This window comes from Pterocles gutturalis, unplaced genomic scaffold (genome assembly GCF_000699245.1).
Source record: "Pterocles gutturalis isolate BGI_N339 unplaced genomic scaffold, ASM69924v1 scaffold30364, whole genome shotgun sequence".
Taxonomy (NCBI): Eukaryota; Metazoa; Chordata; class Aves; order Pterocliformes; family Pteroclidae; genus Pterocles; species Pterocles gutturalis.
In genome coordinates this window covers 8,847-28,149 of record NW_010134221.1, presented here as the reverse complement: position 1 = coordinate 28,149, position 19,303 = coordinate 8,847, and the positions used below count along the sequence as shown (strand labels likewise).

The 19,303-nt window shown below is 36.3% G+C and overlaps 1 protein-coding gene across 1 annotated transcript in view; it reads left to right on the top strand.

The window, feature by feature from the left end:
- Positions 1–1,888: 1,888 nt before the first annotated feature.
- The window catches only part of RASEF (RAS and EF-hand domain containing), a 20,398-nt gene continuing 2,983 nt past the window's right edge, over positions 1,889–19,303 (top strand). Inside the window, exons 1-14 of the mRNA XM_010081517.1 lie at positions 1,889–1,917; positions 2,702–2,792; positions 5,548–5,643; positions 7,373–7,450; positions 7,919–8,034; positions 8,703–8,771; positions 10,138–10,222; positions 11,677–11,759; positions 13,619–13,853; positions 14,855–14,950; positions 15,129–15,234; positions 16,207–16,288; positions 17,569–17,683; positions 18,507–18,626. Of these exons, the coding sequence (XP_010079819.1) occupies positions 1,889–1,917; positions 2,702–2,792; positions 5,548–5,643; positions 7,373–7,450; positions 7,919–8,034; positions 8,703–8,771; positions 10,138–10,222; positions 11,677–11,759; positions 13,619–13,853; positions 14,855–14,950; positions 15,129–15,234; positions 16,207–16,288; positions 17,569–17,683; positions 18,507–18,626 (1,401 nt within the window). The remainder of the gene's footprint in view (positions 1,918–2,701; positions 2,793–5,547; positions 5,644–7,372; positions 7,451–7,918; positions 8,035–8,702; positions 8,772–10,137; positions 10,223–11,676; positions 11,760–13,618; positions 13,854–14,854; positions 14,951–15,128; positions 15,235–16,206; positions 16,289–17,568; positions 17,684–18,506; positions 18,627–19,303) is intronic.

Below are 19,303 nucleotides of genomic sequence, written 5' to 3'. Positions count from 1 at the left end.
TCAGGTCCTATGGACTTGTGCACCTTCAGATTCTTTAAATGGTCGCGAACCTGATCTTCTCCTACAGCTGGCAGTTCTTCCTTCTCCCAGTTACTGCCTTTGCCTTCTGCAACTTAGGCAGTGTGGCTTGAGCTCTTGCCAGTGAAGACTGAAGTAAAGAAGTCATTAAGTACCTCAGCCTTCTCAATATCCTGGGTAGCCAGATCTCCCGCTTCCTTCCAGAGGGGTCCCACATTTTCCCTAGTCCTCCTTTTTTCACTGACCTACCTATAGAAATTCTTGTTGCCCTTGATGTCCTTGGCCAGATTTAATTCTCTTAGGGCTTTAGTGTTCCTCGCCTGATCTCTGGCTTCTCAGACAGTTTCTCTGGTTATTGATATTATATGTATGATGAAGGTATTGAAAGCAGTGCCTTCACAGAAGCTTGGGAAAGTATCTGTCTGATGTGGAGGACCATTAAATCAGAGCTTCAGCTTTCCTGTAGCAATAAAAAGAGATCATGTATTCATGTTTTGTTAGATATGGTGTTAGACTAGGACTCTCAAAACATCCTTTTTATTTGCATTTCTGCCACTGATATGCTTGCTTTCTTCACCTTTCTAGACCCGATCTTTCCTTTTCCTTTTTTTTCCTCTTGGATTTTTAAGTTCTTGAATACCTGTTCATGTTCAGGCATGCAGTCTACGAGGCAAGCAGCCTCAGTTTCCCTTCAGACTGCTGAATTTTACTCAATTTTCTCTGTTGTATTGCCTTATGGTAATTCAGATGTTGGAACCTACCTGGCATGTAATGTAAAGGGTTATGTGGCAGTACTAGTGGTACGACCAGGAATCAGTGCTTTTTATGTAGTAATGTTTCTGTGCTTATGCTATTTTTTGTTTTTGTATCTTGTCAAAATTATTTGCTTTGACAATTAAAACTATATACAATCTGTGTAACTGAGTCCGGATCAAATGGAAATCAGAATATTTTGGAATACATGTATACTCTGCCTGCATTGTGGCAGCTTTTAAGAAGTAATATAAATTTCAGGAGGGCTTTTGATAAAGAAAGGGTCTACAAAACTTTTTGTTTTCTTCTGCGTGAGATAAATCAGTTGTCTTTCACAAGAGAGTCATATACAGAATTAACTTCTTATAACAATGACTTTTTTCAGGTATAAAACAGGCTAGCATTATGAGGAGTTTGGCTGTCTGGACCAGAATAATTTGTTTGAAACTAGAGAGATATATTCTCGTTTCCCCTGCAGCTCCCTTGCAGACACACACTGATACAAGAGATGTAAATACTAGAAGTCCAACACCTGAGGGAACAGAAAAGTTTTTTGCTTGAAGGACATATGATCACCTCCCACTCCCCCCTTTAAAGATCTGTTTTAGCTTAAGTGGTTGGCATTCATACCCATTTTAATTTCTTACATGGCCCCTTAATTAATAAACTTCTTCACGGATTATGATTAACATCAGAGCCATCAACAAACTTGATATACCTTATGGGTTACTCCAGTGGCATGCTTTTCAATACACCATGAGTAGAAGTATAAAAAATGTACTTAAGCTAAAAAGTTTTTTCTACAGTAACTATATTAATGAAGGGAAACATAATTGAGAAGAATACAGACATACTATGCTGAATGTTTAAAGTCCGTATCTAACTTGCTGAATTTTTAAAATGTGCAAAAAAGGGAATATCTTCATTTGTAGTACATTTTTCAAGCCTGTTGAACATTGTTCCAAGTTAGTGTGTTAAAATGGTATCTCTCTTTTTCAGACAAGAGCAGGTCAGTGTTCTGTATCAGAACATACACATAGCAGAACCAAGATTAATCCAGCCGTACGAACATGTCATTAAGAACTTCATCCGAGAGATCAAACTTCAAAACACAGAGATGGAAACTTTGGCCATTGCGGTAAAAAGGTATGGTGAGTTGTGTTTCTAGTTCAGTTATGCAATTACTTTTTTCTCTATTAAGATTTGTTGGATTAGGCTACTGGGAGTTAATACCAAAATATGTCATATGGAGTATTTCCATAAATTGAGTTCAAATGTTAGTTTGTATACACACACATGTGCATAAGCACACAGAGCAGCTTGCAAATGGATACCTGTTCATATTTTGGACAAGTACTGGACCAAAGTTTTGCAGGCTCTGCTCTTATGTTTAATGTCTTGAAACATTTTAACTCCTCTTTCTCAGCTGTAACTTTGAGTTTTAGCATATGTGTCCATTATAGTTTCATTTTAGAAACTGTATTTTTGCCTCTTCAGCTTTACCTATTGTAACTACACAGCGTTTGCAATCTCACATCATTACTGCCAAAACCAAACAGATTCGCTCAGGACAGATATCTTGTATGTGTGGGTGATGCAAGCTGCTATAGTTATCCTTCTGAAGTCTCTTCATAGGATAACCAGAGGGGCCTTTTATGTCTGTGACTTAATTTTCAAAATGCAAAAGTGATGTATTTCATACTAATCATCATCTGTCAGCTATTATGTAAAACCTAATTTGCCTGTATCTTGAAATTAATTCATCATTTTTGGTTCCCAACCATACCAGTTTCAAGGTCTGGGCGATATTAGACTGTTTCCATGTCTGTCTGTCTAATTTGCTTCAGCTGACATAAACAGATGTGTTTCTCACACCTTTCTGTCAAGCTGGAGGGCAATTCCTAAGAGAGTATTTACTTTTAAATTTTAGAGCTCAGGATAAAGCGGCAGTTCAGCTCAGTGAGCTGGAGGAAGAGATGGAACAACGGATACAGGCTGCAGAGCATAAAGTTAAAAAGGAAGTGAGTATTTTATATCTACAGAATTTCATAATTACCATACTCTCAGTGTTCTTAAGCAGGGTTGATGACCAGGTGTGTTTTGGATCCTGATGGGCTGAGTCAGTCATCAAAGGCAGGGTCTGGCTGAAAAGAAGCTATCCGTAGGATCGAAAAAATATTCTCTCAATGTTTTCCCAAAGAGGAATAGCTGCTCAGATATCTTTCTCTTTTATGAGAATGTGCTAGCCTAGAGGAATTTATTTCTGAGACCAGGATTGGAAACAGATTGAAGAAAATGACCTTTCACCATGAAAGAGTGGAATCTAGTTCTCCTAGTAGATGAATTTGTTTAGAAATTGGTGCTTAGATTATTTGTTCCTAATTTGTTTATCTACCTGGAGCGGTGATCTTTCTTTCCCCCATTCTCATCCTGCAACTATATTTTCAGAGAGTTAAAGACGTAAGAGAGGGTAATTGTGATGACAATGTATGAGGGCCTGGACCTCACAAAGTTGATGGGAAATTCTGTTTCAATGTGCTCAAGTTTTAGCCATTGTTTCAACTGGCTTGCAGTCTTGATGGAAAAGTACAATGATCTTCTTCTCCTTACCCACTGAAAGATATATTGGAGCCCCATGTGCCTGTGTAATTCTAAAAACAAAGCAGTACAGTAAAACCATCCTAGCTGTGTTGTCTGCTTCACGTTGAACTATTACTAAATTCACGTAAGATAAGCCTAACGTAATAATGTGCATAACAGTTTGTGAAAGTGTTCTCATGTGGACATAAGAAATTCATTAATTAAACATATACTATGGGCATAATTATTACTTTGTAGGGCACATAATATACTGAATGTCTATATAGTTGGTATGGGTTCTTTCACCAAGTATTTGCAGAATCAGAAGCAACAAAGTGCAGTCTGCCAACTTGCTGATTTTTAAATAGTTCACGGTAATTGATTTGTGAAGTTCAATGGTATTCTGATAGTTTTTCTTCAAACAGCGTATTTTTCTATACGAGAGGAAAGACTCCTACCAAACCCTAAAAGACAGCTGTTTTCCTAGAAACAAAATATAGTGACATAAAAATGTTAAAGATATCACCCCAGAAAAAAAGTGTATCATCATATGTTCAAGTAATGATAATGCAACTCTCACTACAGATAAACTTTCCATTTCCAGAGAGACTGAGAATTTATTATTAGAAAACAAATACATTTGTTCTGGAAAGTTTCTGTTGTGCAAAAAGCAGTAAATCACTGAAAAAAGCACTGAAGACTCTTCTTCGCTACTATAAAAAGATAACTGGGATGTGTGTATTCACTCATTCTGAGAAAATCAACAGATATGTACTAACATTATGTAAAACCACATCTGCTATGTATTATCCACATCTAGTCTGTGTTTCTCATTCTAAAAAGTCCTCAAATTGTCACTGAGTTGCGTGGATTGCGATTTCACTGTTCACACCTAGCTATAGATATGAAAGATGGACTGTAATGTGTTGCTCACAGTGCTCTTTTCGTTTTCACTCCTAAATGTTCCATTTAGCTCATAGCTCCACACACTCCACCTACTAAAACGCCCTGAGAGTAAATGTAAGATATTTACTTTGTGGGATTGTGCTGAGCCATTAATCTTAATACCTGTACTCAAGGCTATTGTTTGACAGAGTGATCTCACTCTTGCCACCTTGACACCTGCCTCTGCATGATAGTATCTGCAGGTTGAGCCTATCCGATATTTTTTTTCTCCGAGGGAAGCAAATAGTTACCAAACAATACTTAGGAGTATGTTGGTGCCAACAGTAAGAGAATCCAGCTTAAGCTGGTTACTTTATTTATCATTTTAACACGCAGATTATGATTTTAACACACGGATGTCAGCATCACCTACAGGAAAGCACTGGAGTCTGATCAAAGTCCATGTTTGTCTTTTGCGTGTGAAAACTCAACCTGTCTCATTGGCACAGTGTGTCACTCCTGCATTCTGGTTTCTTGTGTTGTGTAACCTTGCTCTGAAGTCCTTGGGGGGTGACTGGAGTGAGTTAAACACATGCTCATCTATGACATGCGGAACATACCAATTCTTCTCATTGTGCTTGGTGTAACTTCCTTTCAAAATCTGTTTTGATTAAAATAACACTGAGAATATTGTACTTAGTTTGATATTCAGACCAAGTACCATATGAAAATAAAGGTGCTGTCATCAGCATACCTTTTACTGAACATGGGCCTGTAATATTCCAATGCTTGCAAATGAAAAAATGTAAAAGAAAAACCAGAAATAAATAAATAAATTATGTTGGTACAATAATGTTGTTATTAGCACATTGTACACTGAGCCATAGAAGGCTGGTTTGTTAAAAAGGATGTAATGCCTTGATTTGTTTGTGGGTGTGTGTGTATACATCTGTATATGCAATACACACAAATTTATGTACAAATAAAATTTAAACACTTCTCTTTCAGTTTTTTTTTAAGATACAGAGAACGTTAAGCACAAGAGGCTATGGCATGAATAACAGACACTGAATTGACTTGGATCTTTGCTTCCACTTTACCATTTTAATTCTGTGAATATTTCATATGTGTACTGCAGTTATAGAATTGGTATCTATGGATCTTAAGGAAGGGGCAGCTTGACATAATGGAAAGACAAAATTACATACATTAGTCTAAGGAAAAAGTGTGTGGATTCCAAACTGATGATTGCATTTTTTAAGAGACATTTGAAACCTGTCTCAATTTCTAATGAGATAAAAAATATTATAGGAGAAGCGAAAAGCTGAAGAAGCACTAAATGAGCTGAAGCGCCAGTATGATACTGAAGTTGAGGACCTTCAGGTGACAATAAAAAAACTTAAAAAGGTAAGTTGAAGTCATGGCGAGAGTTTTTGAAGTGTTTTAAGAGATTCTGACCTTACGAAGTGCCTTCCTGAAGATGGATAGATTTTTTAAATTTAATGTATATTAGTAAAGGGCAACTGCAAATAATTTTTCAGGTTGTGTTGTCATTATGTGCTGTTGTGTTCATTCTCTGTAATTTACTTAAATATTTAGGAAAGGGACCAGCTGCTAGCCAAATTCTGTTGCTGAATAATTTTCTGTCTCCGTGAATCATAGAATCATAGAATCATTAAGGTTGGAAAAGACCTCGAGGATCATCAAGTCCAACCCAACACCACCTAACTCACTAAACCATGTCCCTAAGCACCACGTCTACACGTTTCTTGAACACCTCCAGGGATGGTGACTCAACCACCTCCCTGGGTAGCCTGTTCCAATGTCTGGCCACTCTTTCAGTGAAGTTGTTAACACTGCAGTTACCTAGTCTTGCGTTTGATATATTAGAAATATATTGCCTCTAAGTATTTGTAGCTCATAGATTTAGATGGAATTGGCAACCCAAATATAGTAATTTATTATATTAGAGTAATATAGTGCCTTTTAGCAGCTAGTGCATTTCTCTCATGTTAATGACAGAGGTGGATTTTAACTGTAATTTTCATAGAATCATAGAATCATTAGGGTTTTAAAAGACCTCAACGATCATCAAGTCCAACCCAACACCACCTAACTCACTAAACCGTGTCCCTAAGCACCACATTTACACGTTTCTTGAACACCTCCAGGGATGGTGACTCCACCACTTCTCTGGGCAGCCTGTTCCAATGGCTGGTCACTCTTTCAGTGAATAAATTTTTTCTAATATTCAGCCTAAACCTCCCCTTGTGCAACTTGAGGCCATTTCCTCTTGTCCTGTCACTTTTTACTTTAGAGAAGAGGCCAGCACCCACGTCACTACACCCTCCTTTCAGGTAGTTGTAGAGAGTGATAAGATCTCCTCTCAGCCTCCTCTTCTCTAGACTAAACAACCCCAGCTCCCTCAGCTGTTCCTCGTAAGACCTGTGCTCCAGAACCTTCACCAGCTTCGTTGCCCTTCTCTGGACCGAAGTTAACTAGTTCGATTAGTTATTACTGGTCTGAACTGAACTCCAACCTGATCTTTTCATTTCATACCTAAGCGGAAGATAAACTGAAATCTCAAGATATGAATATTGGTTTGGGTTATTTTGTAATTTGGGTTTAATTTTGTCATTAGTTTTTTGCTGTAAGTTTTATCAGAATTATATGCAACCAATGAGGATATTTTTTTGTTTCTTCATATTGCATTGCACTTAAAAGAGCATTGATGGAACTGGAAATTCCTCACAACAAACGTGAAAGCTTGTAATACAAATAATACTCAGATGAGGTAGTATATATATTTTTTTTAATGTTAGTGGGATACACCTGTTTGTATCTTCTCAATAGCTGTCTTCTGTGTCACTGTCTATACATATTCAACACCTACAGAGTGCAGAATGCTCATGAAATATTTTATAAGTATTGTTTTAAAAAATTTTGTAGAAAAACAGAAATTTTTGGAGTAGTGCTGCCAGCTCACAGGGTTGGGAAAAGTATGGGTTTTAAAAACTTTGATAGTTGTAACATATTTTAGAGGCTATTTAATATAATTTCCAGTACTTTTTATGTACTTTGAATCAGAACAATAAATAACATAGATTAATTTAGTATTTTTTTTTAATCCTTCTAGCTGGAGGAGCAATCCAAAAATGTAAATCACAGGGATGATGTGGTTGAACTGAAAAAAAGAATCCATGATATGTTGCTGGTAAGAGATTATTATCATTAACGTATTAATTTAGCCTCAGTATTATAGTTGTTGTAATACAGATTGGGGTTTTTTTTAAAATTTAATACGGGTAAGTGAAAAAATAAACTTTTAAAGTTGTTGATAGGTGTATGAGGCTCTTTAACTTGTAAAAAACCTACTCTGTATGAATGCATGCACATTCTACATATAACATTTAGAAATGGCTTGAGATTATATAGTCCCCTTTTTGTGTAACTGAAATGGAAAAATAAAAATCGAGTGGTTCTTGCATGCTAATTTACTGACTTAGCTGTTGATTTGGAGTTCTTTCATTTTCTTTCCCCCTCTATGCTCAGGTCTTTTAGTGTTTCATTTTTTATTTAATTTTGATAGTTTTTATTTAGCTGTTACAATATGTCAACAATATGTCAATGTTTTGCGCAGGTGACTATGACAGCTAACATCTACTGTCTTTCTTTTTTTAAGGAAAATCAGAAACTTAAGAAAGATCTTTTAGAAGCACAGACAAATATAGCTTTTCTACAAAGTGAATTAGATAGCTTGAAAAGCGAGTATGCAGATCAGACTTTGAACACTGAGAGGTAAGGTACTTCTGCACGGTAATATTTTCACCAGGGGAAAAGATCTGTTTTCTGATGTAGTTATTATGTATGCAGTTGGTAACTGTTTTGCCATAAATGACAGGTACACATTTGACACCACGTGAAGTATGTCATGACTACTGTTCACTTCTCTTGTCAGGCTTCTGAAAGAGCAAGTTCTGGATGTGATGCAAACTTTCATAATCTTGCAAGGAAGCCCATTGTTTTTACAGGGACTTCAGTTAGGCATAAGAGTTATAACATCAGCCAATTTTTTTCCTCCGTAACTTTCACTCATCTGTATGACTATTAGGGAGAACAGTTTTGGAAGGCTTTCACATCAGTCTCAACCATTTTTTTTCTGAAGTGAATGAAAGCTTCTTCTAGATATTAATTTAAGGAAGCATAAATTACAGTTTCATTATGTGGTTATCTTCAGATAACAGAAACAATGTTTTAAGGGGAAAGGAGGCAGTCCGTATGGTTATTTTGTTGATCTTCTACTCACAGTCTTTGTTGAGATATAATGTCAGAGACCACTGAAGTTGCCAAGTGATTTTACTCTGCATAAAACTGCTTTTAGAATGTTTTAGCAGAAATGTAAACTTATTTTGAAATTATATCCTTCCCCACTATATATTTATCACCTCTTATAAATGTTTTTGCAGAGACGTAGAAATGATCCGAGAGTATACTGAAGACAGAGATAATCTGGAAAGACAAATTGAAATACTTCAGTAAGTTCTTAGTAATCCAAGGTTATTAACAAACTGTGTCCCAGCATATTTGGGAGTAAAGGCTTTTGTATTCAAAAGACTGGAAAGAGATTTGGGAAAAAATACCAAGTAAAAATACTGAAATGACCTCAATTCTCATAGAAGGTACTGTGCTAATCTCTGTCATTCCATCGTAAATTTCTGTTCTGTGTACTCAAGTCAGATACTCATGTGACAACAGTTATTGCTGTGGCATCTAAGTTTTGTGTTTCTCACTGATGTTTTTGTTTGATCTCTTCCTTTTCCAAAAAAAAAAAAAAAGGCATATCAGATCCCATTTCTTCAAAACTTCAATTTCAGAAGGCTTTATCCATCTGGAATGGCATTATAGTTGCCTTTCTGATTCTTATTTTTAGCTTAATCTAAATGTGCACCAGGTGATTCCTATACACACAAGGTTTTGGCAGCCTATACGTGCTCTGTTTATGCCTTTTAAAACTATCTCTATTTTTTCCTCAATGCTTGTTATGTGGAGACTTGGAGAGTCATCTGATGCCATTTATTTTTGGGCAGAGCTCTCCACTGACTTAGGCATCCCGAAGGTATTAAATATTTATCCAGCAGACCTGGCAATGTCTTGAATTTGGTATTTGGTAATGGATGACTACAGAGCCACTAACTCTTCATTGTTGGTATTTTGGTTTTGTTTTTTTCTTTTTATTTTTTCAATTTTTTTCTTAGCCTCACTGACTTTCATTTCTTTATGATAAGGTGAATGAGATTTGAGACTATCCATGCTAGTCTAAAAATATTTTTTGTCTCCTTTTTTAATTGACTTTCCTTCTTCAGTAACTCCCTGTCTTATTGTTATCTGCACACTAAGTGTGTGCAGTATTATACAAGGGGTGTGCAGATTTTTGCAGTGAATAGGGTTTTTATATATTTAGTTAATTTCTTTATAATAAACATATTCTTTCTTTCAAGCAACTGAATCACATCTTTCCTTAGAGTCATCTTGGTAATACATAAAGGGTGGTCACTTTCTATTTCAGAAATGGCTGTACCAATTTGCTGCCCTATAGCTGGTTTTTTTTGCGGTCATTTCTACAGTGTCTTTTTTCCCCTCAGCTGGCCACAGACCATGCCACAGAAGTGAAGCAGGGTTTCCTAGGCTGCTACTGGGGGCTAAACTTCACCGTGCTTTTCACATCCAATCATTTGTTTAGAGTATATGACAACACATTTCTAGTCCCATCACTCTTCAGTGTTCCTCTAAAGATAAATATTTTTTGATATGTATTTTTTCTTTTTTTTCTGTGATAAGTTACTTATTTTTTAATGTTTTCTTTAATCTACCGCTGCAAGTTAAACTGTGTTTCCTTGTCAGATCAGCTAATCGAAAGCTACACGACAGCAATGATGGTCTACGGAGTGCACTTGAAAACAGTTTTAGCAAGTACAACAGATCATTGGTATGTGTTTATAATTTTGTTATGTTGTATTAAAAGGTTGCACCAGATGCAAATTTGTTTGTACTTCAATGGACATTCAGAAAATTGAGTTTTATTCAGTAGACTCACTCTGGGAATACGGTTGAGTAGTTGAAGTTTGTTAGATTTTACTTGTGTTTTGTGAAATAACGGAGTTTTGTCAGAGCACAGCTGCTTTTTTGAGGTGTTTTGGGAAGTTGAGCTTTTTTTAGTGTGCTATGGCCAAATGTATCTAATGAGGCGAATAAATCAGCAGTTTCTCTTGCACCGAAGGGAATATGTTTATATTGCCTTTATGGGAGTGCTCTACCGTTGAAAACACACTTTTCCAGAAAGCTGCTTTATTTTAGTAGCAAGGTCTTAACCTAATTTGAACTTTTATCCAGTCAAGTCACTGGGAGAAGGAATACCATTGCCTGCTGATAATTGGGACTTCAGTCAGACTCTTTTGGGCTGTCACAACTGTATGAGGATCTGTTGTAACAGATGTAACCTGGTGTCCTCCAAATCAGGGAAAGGAAGGCTTGACAGTTACAAAAAAAATCTACTCTACACTGCCATTTTGCAATGTGGGAGGTCTGTTAAACTCCAAAACTAGTGGTTGATGGTTGGACTTGATGATCCTTAAGGTCTTTTTCCAACCTTAATGATTCCATGATTCTGTAATGATTGGGAAAGCCCCTTTCATCATCAGGAAAGCAACTAACTGTTGTAGAGGATGGGGCCAGAATAATGGGCCCACAGAGCGAATCCTGGCCATGAAGGAGCAAGAGCGGGGTCATTGCCTGTTTCCAGCATGCTGTACCAATGAATGTGAGTACCTTTTGCTGATACTGGCTACCAGTCATTCACTGCAGACGCAACAGGAGATACCATTTCCTGCTGCCATGCCCTGAAACATAAGCAAGGTTACAGAGAAGACAGACTATTCCCAGTGAATAAATGTGTAGAGGGACAGCAGAACATAGGAAATACTCCGTCATGTGCTATCAGTTGAGATCTCTCCTTCTCTCCACTATGTTACTCAAGAACCAGGAGGTATCTCTACTGAAACTAGCTCTGCCCATTACATTTCTTTTTTCACTTTAGTAGTCGACATGAAATTTTCTAAATATTAGTTTTAAAAGTTCAGCATTTAAAAATCTTCAGGTGTATTTAATAACATCATCCTCTTGGAATTTCCGTTGTCTTTTGTGGTTGAATGTGCGTAGGAAGTTCAGTATTAAAGCTACAGTGAAGCGTAAATGCTATATATAACGGACCTTTTGACATTCAGTCCTATGTAAAGCATGAGGCTTAGAAATAAGGACTTGAATATATGTGAAAGTATACAGCAGTAGTTTTGATTACGTGCACTTTTTTTTTTTTATGTCAAATCTAGATGCTTAGACTGTGTTCGTCAAACTGACTGTACATTTGTTATGTATCTGTTGCAGCGGTTAGCAAACACCTCACCAGGAAGTACCATATCTAGAAGCAGTCCTAAATTTAATGGTGGACAGTCTCCTCTAAACCCACGGTATGACAGGTAAAACAGGTTTGCTTTTATTAAGTTTAAAAAGACTAGGCATCACACTTTTCTTAGAAGAGCATATACTGTCAAATAACAGGGAGAGTAGTTCTGTCTGATTCAGAAGGAATGTGTGACCATAGCACGTGATCCAAAGTACACTGAAGTCAACAGGAACCTTTTATCTCAGGAAAACTCTTCTCAGTGCAAATCATGAACTTCCGGAGAGTTCAGACAGCCTCTTGTTTGATCTTAGACTGTTCTGATTTTAGTTTGATTCTCAATCTCCCTTCCTTGTCTCCGAGAAACTACGAAAACCTACTGAGGACCTCTGTTAGCTAGCTTACTCAGTACTTAGGAAACAAAACATTTTTGGTCATATTTTTAGCCTGTATGTGTCATTTTCCTGTGTAGTAATTATTACAAAGGTATGTGAACCTCATTCTTTAAAAGAATAAACGTCCTTATCTCGCACTGGAATGCAAGAGCAGTGAATAAACTTGGATATTAACGGGGTAAGAACCAAAGACAGCAGTAAGTTGTCTAAATACAAATGTCAAGTGGTCAGAGCTACTTTGGTTTTGTACTTACTGGATGCAGGTCATTGGTCAGAGCTTCCTCAGATCGTTGGAGAGACTCTCACTGAAGTCACTGGGCATTGGATCCAGCCTCAAGTGCTGTATATCATGCTATGTTTTCACTGTTGTTTTTTTAAACAGCTGGAACTTCCAGCAAAAATGTGTCCTCACTCAATTGATGGGTTATTTTGTCTTATTATTCTTTCAGTGGTACTTCAAACCATAGAGAGATCTCTGTTAGAGTTCTTAGTAGTCTGTGTTTTACATTTTACCGGAGATGAATATGTTTGTTAGGGATTAAGTTGGCTTCTGCTTCATGCTAATAGTATTCATTCAGTACCGTTACTCTTACTCTGATGTCTCCATGTGGGATGTGTTTGCTGTCTGTAAAGTTTTGCTTGTTGCAAACTAATTCCTTCTGCTGCATACAGGTAAAACCAATTCCCTTGTCAGACCCTCTGCAAATTTTGAGAGGCATCCATTACTAAGTGGAATATTACATTGAGTAATTTTCTGAAGGTATAATTAAAACCTCTCCGGGGGCTTAGTGATGGCCTTCTCTGTGAATATTTATTAGTATCTGCCACATGGTGCAATCCTTGCATTCCCACAAAAGTGACAAATGCAAGCTACTTTAAAAGAAAATTTGTGGTAGGAATAAAACTTACACTTAGCAGCCATGACTTTGTAGTATCAAAACTCAGAAAGATATATGAATGCCCCAAAACCTGTTCATTTTCAGTACTTTGTCAGTCTCCTGACATCAGATCAGTGTTAAGAGATAGTGATTTGCATTCTAATATGTTTCAAGAAATTTACATTAGTGGGTATAATTTTTCTTTTTTATCTGTATTATACATCTTGATCTAACTTGCTTTAAGCACATCTGAAATTCGCTTCACTGAGGTTGAAAATTGACTAATAAAGACCCTTATTTTGGCGAATGCCTGACAAGTTTAACTTTGTTATTGCATGCACCCTTCCTCTGTATTTCAATGATTTAGGTTTGTTTTTTTTATTTTCTTTTTTTTCCCCTGTGTGTATGAATAAATAGGCATTCTTACTGAGATGTGGGTAGTCATCATCAATAACACAGATTATATAATTTGAGCATCCTAAGATATATGATTGAAAAAGAAATTATTTAGAAATGCAAAATAGGCATTGACATACATCTTAAATTGTAGTTAGCATTTCTTAGTATCCACTATTCCAGAATGGCTCTGATTTTGTTGGGAGAACCAATTGTGGAATAACTTCTTTCCCCCCCCCCCAATATTTTCTCATTAGATCATCTCATTCTTCTTGTGTGGATGAAGATTATGATTCTTTAGCCCTTTGTGATCCTATGCAAAGGGTAAACTGTGAAGTTGACAGCTTACCTGAGAGCTGTTTTGACAGTGGTTTGTCTACCCTGAGAGATTCAAATGAGTATGATTCAGAAGTGGAATACAGGCATCAGAGGATTTTTCAAAAGCCACAATGTATGCAAGAAGGCTTTGGTGGTGATGCTTCTGATACAGATGTAAGTGCCAGACTTGCTCCTCCTTTGAGAAGGATGTTTGGTTGGAGTGAAAATTAGTTTCCTGCTTTTAAAATGAAATGGATCTTTGCCCATAGGCCCATTAAAACTAAGTATTTGAGTTGTAGCAAGATTAGTGACACGAAAAAAGGAAAATATTTGTTTTGACACTTTTGATAGATATTTGAGGTAATAACTTCATTTTTGAAGTACACAGGGGTTTTTGAAGGTTGTTAAAAAGCACACAGACTGGTGCCCATTTTCTGATACTATAGGAGTAGAATAGGTTTCCATTCACTCTCTCACTATGCTGTGGCAGTGAATGAAAAAAATTGCATAAATGAGAAAAAGAATGCTGTTGGTACGTACATTGAATTACATAGTATCAGAGAATTCAGAAATGTGGGAAGGTGTTATTATGTCCATTTTATTTTTAGTAAAATAGGGAACTTTACTGATGACAATGTAGCAAGACTAGTATCAAGCACAGCGGAGCACAGGGATTTTTTTAGAGCAGATCCTTTACTGTGCATCTAGTAGAGACATTTAGTCTCTGCAGTTGAAAATGCTGTGTATAGTGCTGATTGCAACTGTACTGTATTTAATTTAGCTTAAGTAGTAATAGTGTAGAGAGTAATGTTTTTGGGAAATTATTGATTTTTGCAAAATAAGCTTTGAAATAAAGTATTCATTTGTTGTAATTATTTTTAAGCTGAAGTTTTCCATATGGAAATATATGTGCTCTATCTGGAAAATGTACTGAAAGCCTGTATGCCAGATAGGAAACATGTTTAAGGGGTAAACGTAGGCTATACTAAACAGCAAATGTGAATAAGAACAGAATAATCACTGTATTTTGACTAGATGTGCACAGCTTTATTTGGTCCTTTATCTCTGTTTAATCCAAACTATTAAAACAAGTGTTTTAATCAGTCTTAGCTGTGCCTTTCCAAAAAAAAGTATACTTTTCTCGCTGGACCTAAAACACTAGCTTTTACTTTCAGGTTCCAGAGATCAGGGATGAGGAAGCATACAGTCCTGATAACAGCAGTACCATATTAGATTGGAAGCCGTCACAACCGCCAAGTCGAAGCAGCTCAGTTGCTTCAACGAGGAAATATATATCTGCTCTCACCCCTCAGGTAACCAGTTCTTTAGGGGGGATAAAAAAAAAGTGCTTGATATAGAGAATATTTTTTATATAAACTGAAATAGAGAAGTTACTTTTATTTTCAGTCAGATGCAACTGAATGTACTCCAAAATACCCCAGTTCAGAGAAGGCTTACAAGATTGTTCTCGCTGGAGACGCAGCAGTGGGAAAATCCAGTTTCCTTATGAGACTTTGCAAGAATGAATTTCGAGGCAACACCAGTGCAACCCTGGGTATGGTTATTGTTCTTCTTAAAATACTAAAGTGAATTTAATTGCTATTCTGGAGAATTGGGTGAAAAGATTAGTCTCTCTGATTGCTTGCCAGGGTTTCCTGAATACACACATGCAGTTTCTTAGTCTGCAAGATCTATTTGAGTACTAAAGTTTAGAAATGCCTTACTGCTGCTTGGAGTGGGTAATAGGGTACTGCTCTAATCTAGTTTCTCTTTGCAAAGCACAAAGCCTGTTCCGGAACAACACAAAGCACCAGAAAAGGGAGTTCCAGTATAATGAACTTAGAATTTTTGTACAGTACTTTTCGCATTTTTCGTTGCTTTCTTGTCTCCTCAGCTCTTTTCTCCTTTCTTAGTATTTCATACTATCCTTTGATGTCTTTCATACTATTTTTTTGTCTCCATTTCTTCAAAGTGTTGTTGGAGCTTTGGTTTAAATGCAGCTGGAGTGATTTCAGTCTGGTTTGTTGTGTATATTATTATAGCTGTCAGCTAACAAACTTGTCTTACTTATTCCGAAGACTGAATTTTTGTCTTCCAATCAAATTATATTTATGTATTTGTTTTATTAGCTCTGAATCAGGATTTTTGTTCTAATTTATCTTTTTCTTCCTTGGCATTTGAAATAAAGTCTGTTTCATAAAACGTTTTCTCTTCTTCCATAGAAGTGTTTCACAAAATAAAGCAGAGAAGGATCTTCTTGTTTGCTGGTCATAATGTCAAATATGTATCAATGCTTCTGGGGAAAATGTGTGGGTGAAATATTTCTTTAAATGTTCTTTAAAGGACAAATTCAATACGTTCAGGAGATTATCACAGTTCAAGTCAGTGAAGGACTGAAATCTCTTAGTCTATTAAAAGGGACAAATACTGAAATAACTGTTGTATATGGCACATAACTTTTAATTTTCTGTGGGTTTGTAATGGTTTTTGATGTTTTTGCTTAGGCTATACACATTATTATTTTCAGGTGTGGATTTTCAAATGAAAAGACTAATTGTTGATGGAGAACCTACAGTACTACAACTGTGGGACACAGCTGGGCAGGAGAGGTTAGTGATCTTCTTTGCTTATGAAATTTCAGTTGTTTAGTTTCTAGAAGACATTTGCCTTTTTTCATCTAGGTGAAAAAAATTCCACCAAATATTATATGGCCCTGTAGTAAGTAAGTCAGTATGGCCATATGTAAATGACTATAGACAAATGTGATTTTGTTCTGCTGAGACCCCAAGACAGGTGGAATGTTTATTTGTTGGCTTTGGTAATGCCTGATGTAATCTTTTCTCTTTGCTGAGAGAAATAGTTGAGGTTCACCACAGCATGAACTAATGAAATCTGAATGTTCCTCTCACAATCCAAAAAGGTGGAGCACTGCTTCCTCCATTTTCAGTCTTTTGCTTTCTTTGTCCTTACAAACTTGTATTTCTGAGCAGACTTTATCTTAGAGATTCCATTCCCTTCACCCTCCTCTCCTTTTCTTTCCTTGAAATTCCTGATCCTGATTTGCATTGTATTTAGTGTAGGAAAACTTCTTCCCAAAGACTTTAAAAAGACTTAAGGGCATAATTGTACAGATTGCTGAACATATATCCAAGGTTCTTCAGATTATTGTATAGAATTTCTTCAAAATCTTGTGATACCCTTACTTGAGAGCCATTACTTCTTTCCTGACAGCCTTTGGGGCTTATTAAAAGGTTAATCTAACACCTTGGAAGTCAATTCAATCTGTTCACTGACCAACCAAGATTTGTATTGGGCTGTATGTGTTTGCTTTTGCCTGATGATGTGAAGTAGGTAGTCAGAGGCCCAATAATTCTCCTCCCACATAATAAATTTGTGAACAATATTTTAATATAGAATGTAAATATCTTGTTGCTGTAGTTTAATTGTTCAATAGATTGTGTTATGTTAATGCCAAAGGTGACTGTAACTGATGAATTAATTTCTGGAATAAGTTTATTGTTTTTATGTTTTTTCAAATGTAGCAGAGTAACGCACTCAATTTATGAAATCATACGTAACTGAAAAAGCCTTCCCACCTAATCAAAAGTCCAGTGCAGAGGAGGTTATTTGTAATAGATACAATGTAGATAGTTTTGATGCAAAATGTTGATTGCTGTTTAGGATAAAATCCTGTTGATCCTTATTGAGATAGACCTGCATCAGCAGTTTTCAAGAACTACTTAAGAAAGAAACTATGAGAAAACTCATCTTGTAATAGGGAGAGAATTGTACTCAGTAGTGCAATAAAGTAATGCTGTGTTCTTAATGATGTTAAATTGTATTCTTTTTGATAGTGTGGCCTTTTGCAAATCTTTTTTTTTTCCAAAAGATTCCGAAGTATTGCTAAATCGTACTTCAGAAGAGCAGATGGTGTATTACTGCTGTATGATGTAACATGTGAAAAAAGCTTTCTTAATGTGCGAGAATGGGTGGATATGATCGAGGTAAGAACCTTAAGTATATATGACTTACAAACTATGTTTCACTGTGTTGTTAACCTTATTATTTAAAAAATTTGAATATCTGTATATTGGAATTAGCCAGACTGCAGGCTCTCATAGAAATAAAAGCTACATCGAAGTCCTAAATGTATCCTGAGAGTGTTAAAACTGATACATCTTTTGGTATAAAAGTGTATCATGTGATCACACTCTTCCTGTTCATTTCCTTTTGAAATTAACATAAGAGGCTGTTTCAGATAACCTCTTGTGGATTGCTTGAGTATTTCTTGGAGTCTCTGCATTTTAAACCAGCATGTTAGATTCTGTAAACTAGCTATCGTTCAAGTGAAATTTTCAGTATTTCTTTCTACTACTACATCTTGTGCGTTTGAGTACAAATTTGCATTTAATTAAAAGAGGTTTTCTCTCATACCAGGGATGTTTAATAGGAGGGAAAGTGATAAGAAAATCTTTAATTCATCTTCTTAAATCCATTTCTTGTAATCATGATAAAGGGGTTGGTCACTTTTCCCGTTATAGTTTTGTCATATACCATTTAGATTCAGTAACCACTTTCCATTAGATTAATTTAATACATTAAATTGCTTGTTGGGAAACAGGGCTTATGGGAATGGAAGCGCATCTTTGCAGGCAGAAGTTTAAGCTGGCTGCTTACATATCGGCTAGCTTATGAAAACTCAGCATGAATTTCATAATTTGTCATTTTTTGTGATAGTGTGAAACTTTTTTTTTTGTGGGAAGGATGCTAGTTACTTTTTTGTATTTTGAGTGTTCTGGCAATAAGAAAATAAAATCCACTTTACAGGATGCAACTCATGAGAATATTCCAATTATGATGGTGGGAAACAAAGCAGATCTTCGTCAAACTGTTACAGAACAAGGGCAAAAATGTGTACCTATAAATTATGGAGAAAAGCTGGCTATGGTAAGTCTACCTCTTCAGTGTGAAGTGGTCTTAAGAACTTTAATCTGAAAACTATGTGATATACTAGTAAGAAGTCATTTTCTGGTCATTTGTTGAAATCTAGTAATTAGGATCCTGGTTTGATGGTGTTTGCTGAGCTAAATCACATCTCAGTGTCTACTGAGCTGGACTTTGTTATTGGCTGGGATAGTCTTCTCAGTGTTTATGGTGAAAAAGTGGATAGACTAGGAGACTGAGTTTTTCTGCTGCCAAAGAGAAATTGCCAGTGCAAATATGAAACACACTAGTGAGCATATGAAGCTTTTTGCCTGGCTTGTGTCTGTCCAGTTTTGAATGGAATATTTTCATCTTCAAGAGACTATCTTGTATTCCTGCTATGTCTGCAGAAAGAAAGAAGGAACTCTGCTGTAAATAGAACTGTGGACAAGTTTTCTGTATGTATTTATATGGGGGGGGGGTAAGGGATGCATATATCCCATATTTTGCAGAAAAAAAAAAAAGTAGATTTTTTAGTGTCTTGAGTTGATGAGTGCTGGCATGATTGATTGCACTGGGGCAGATACCATGTCTGTTACTTCTAGAATGAAATTTCTGGTTAAGCTAGTATACCAGTGTGATGGGTTTGCCCTTTGGCTGGGGGCCAACTCACACACACCCGCTCACCCTGTTCCCTCCTC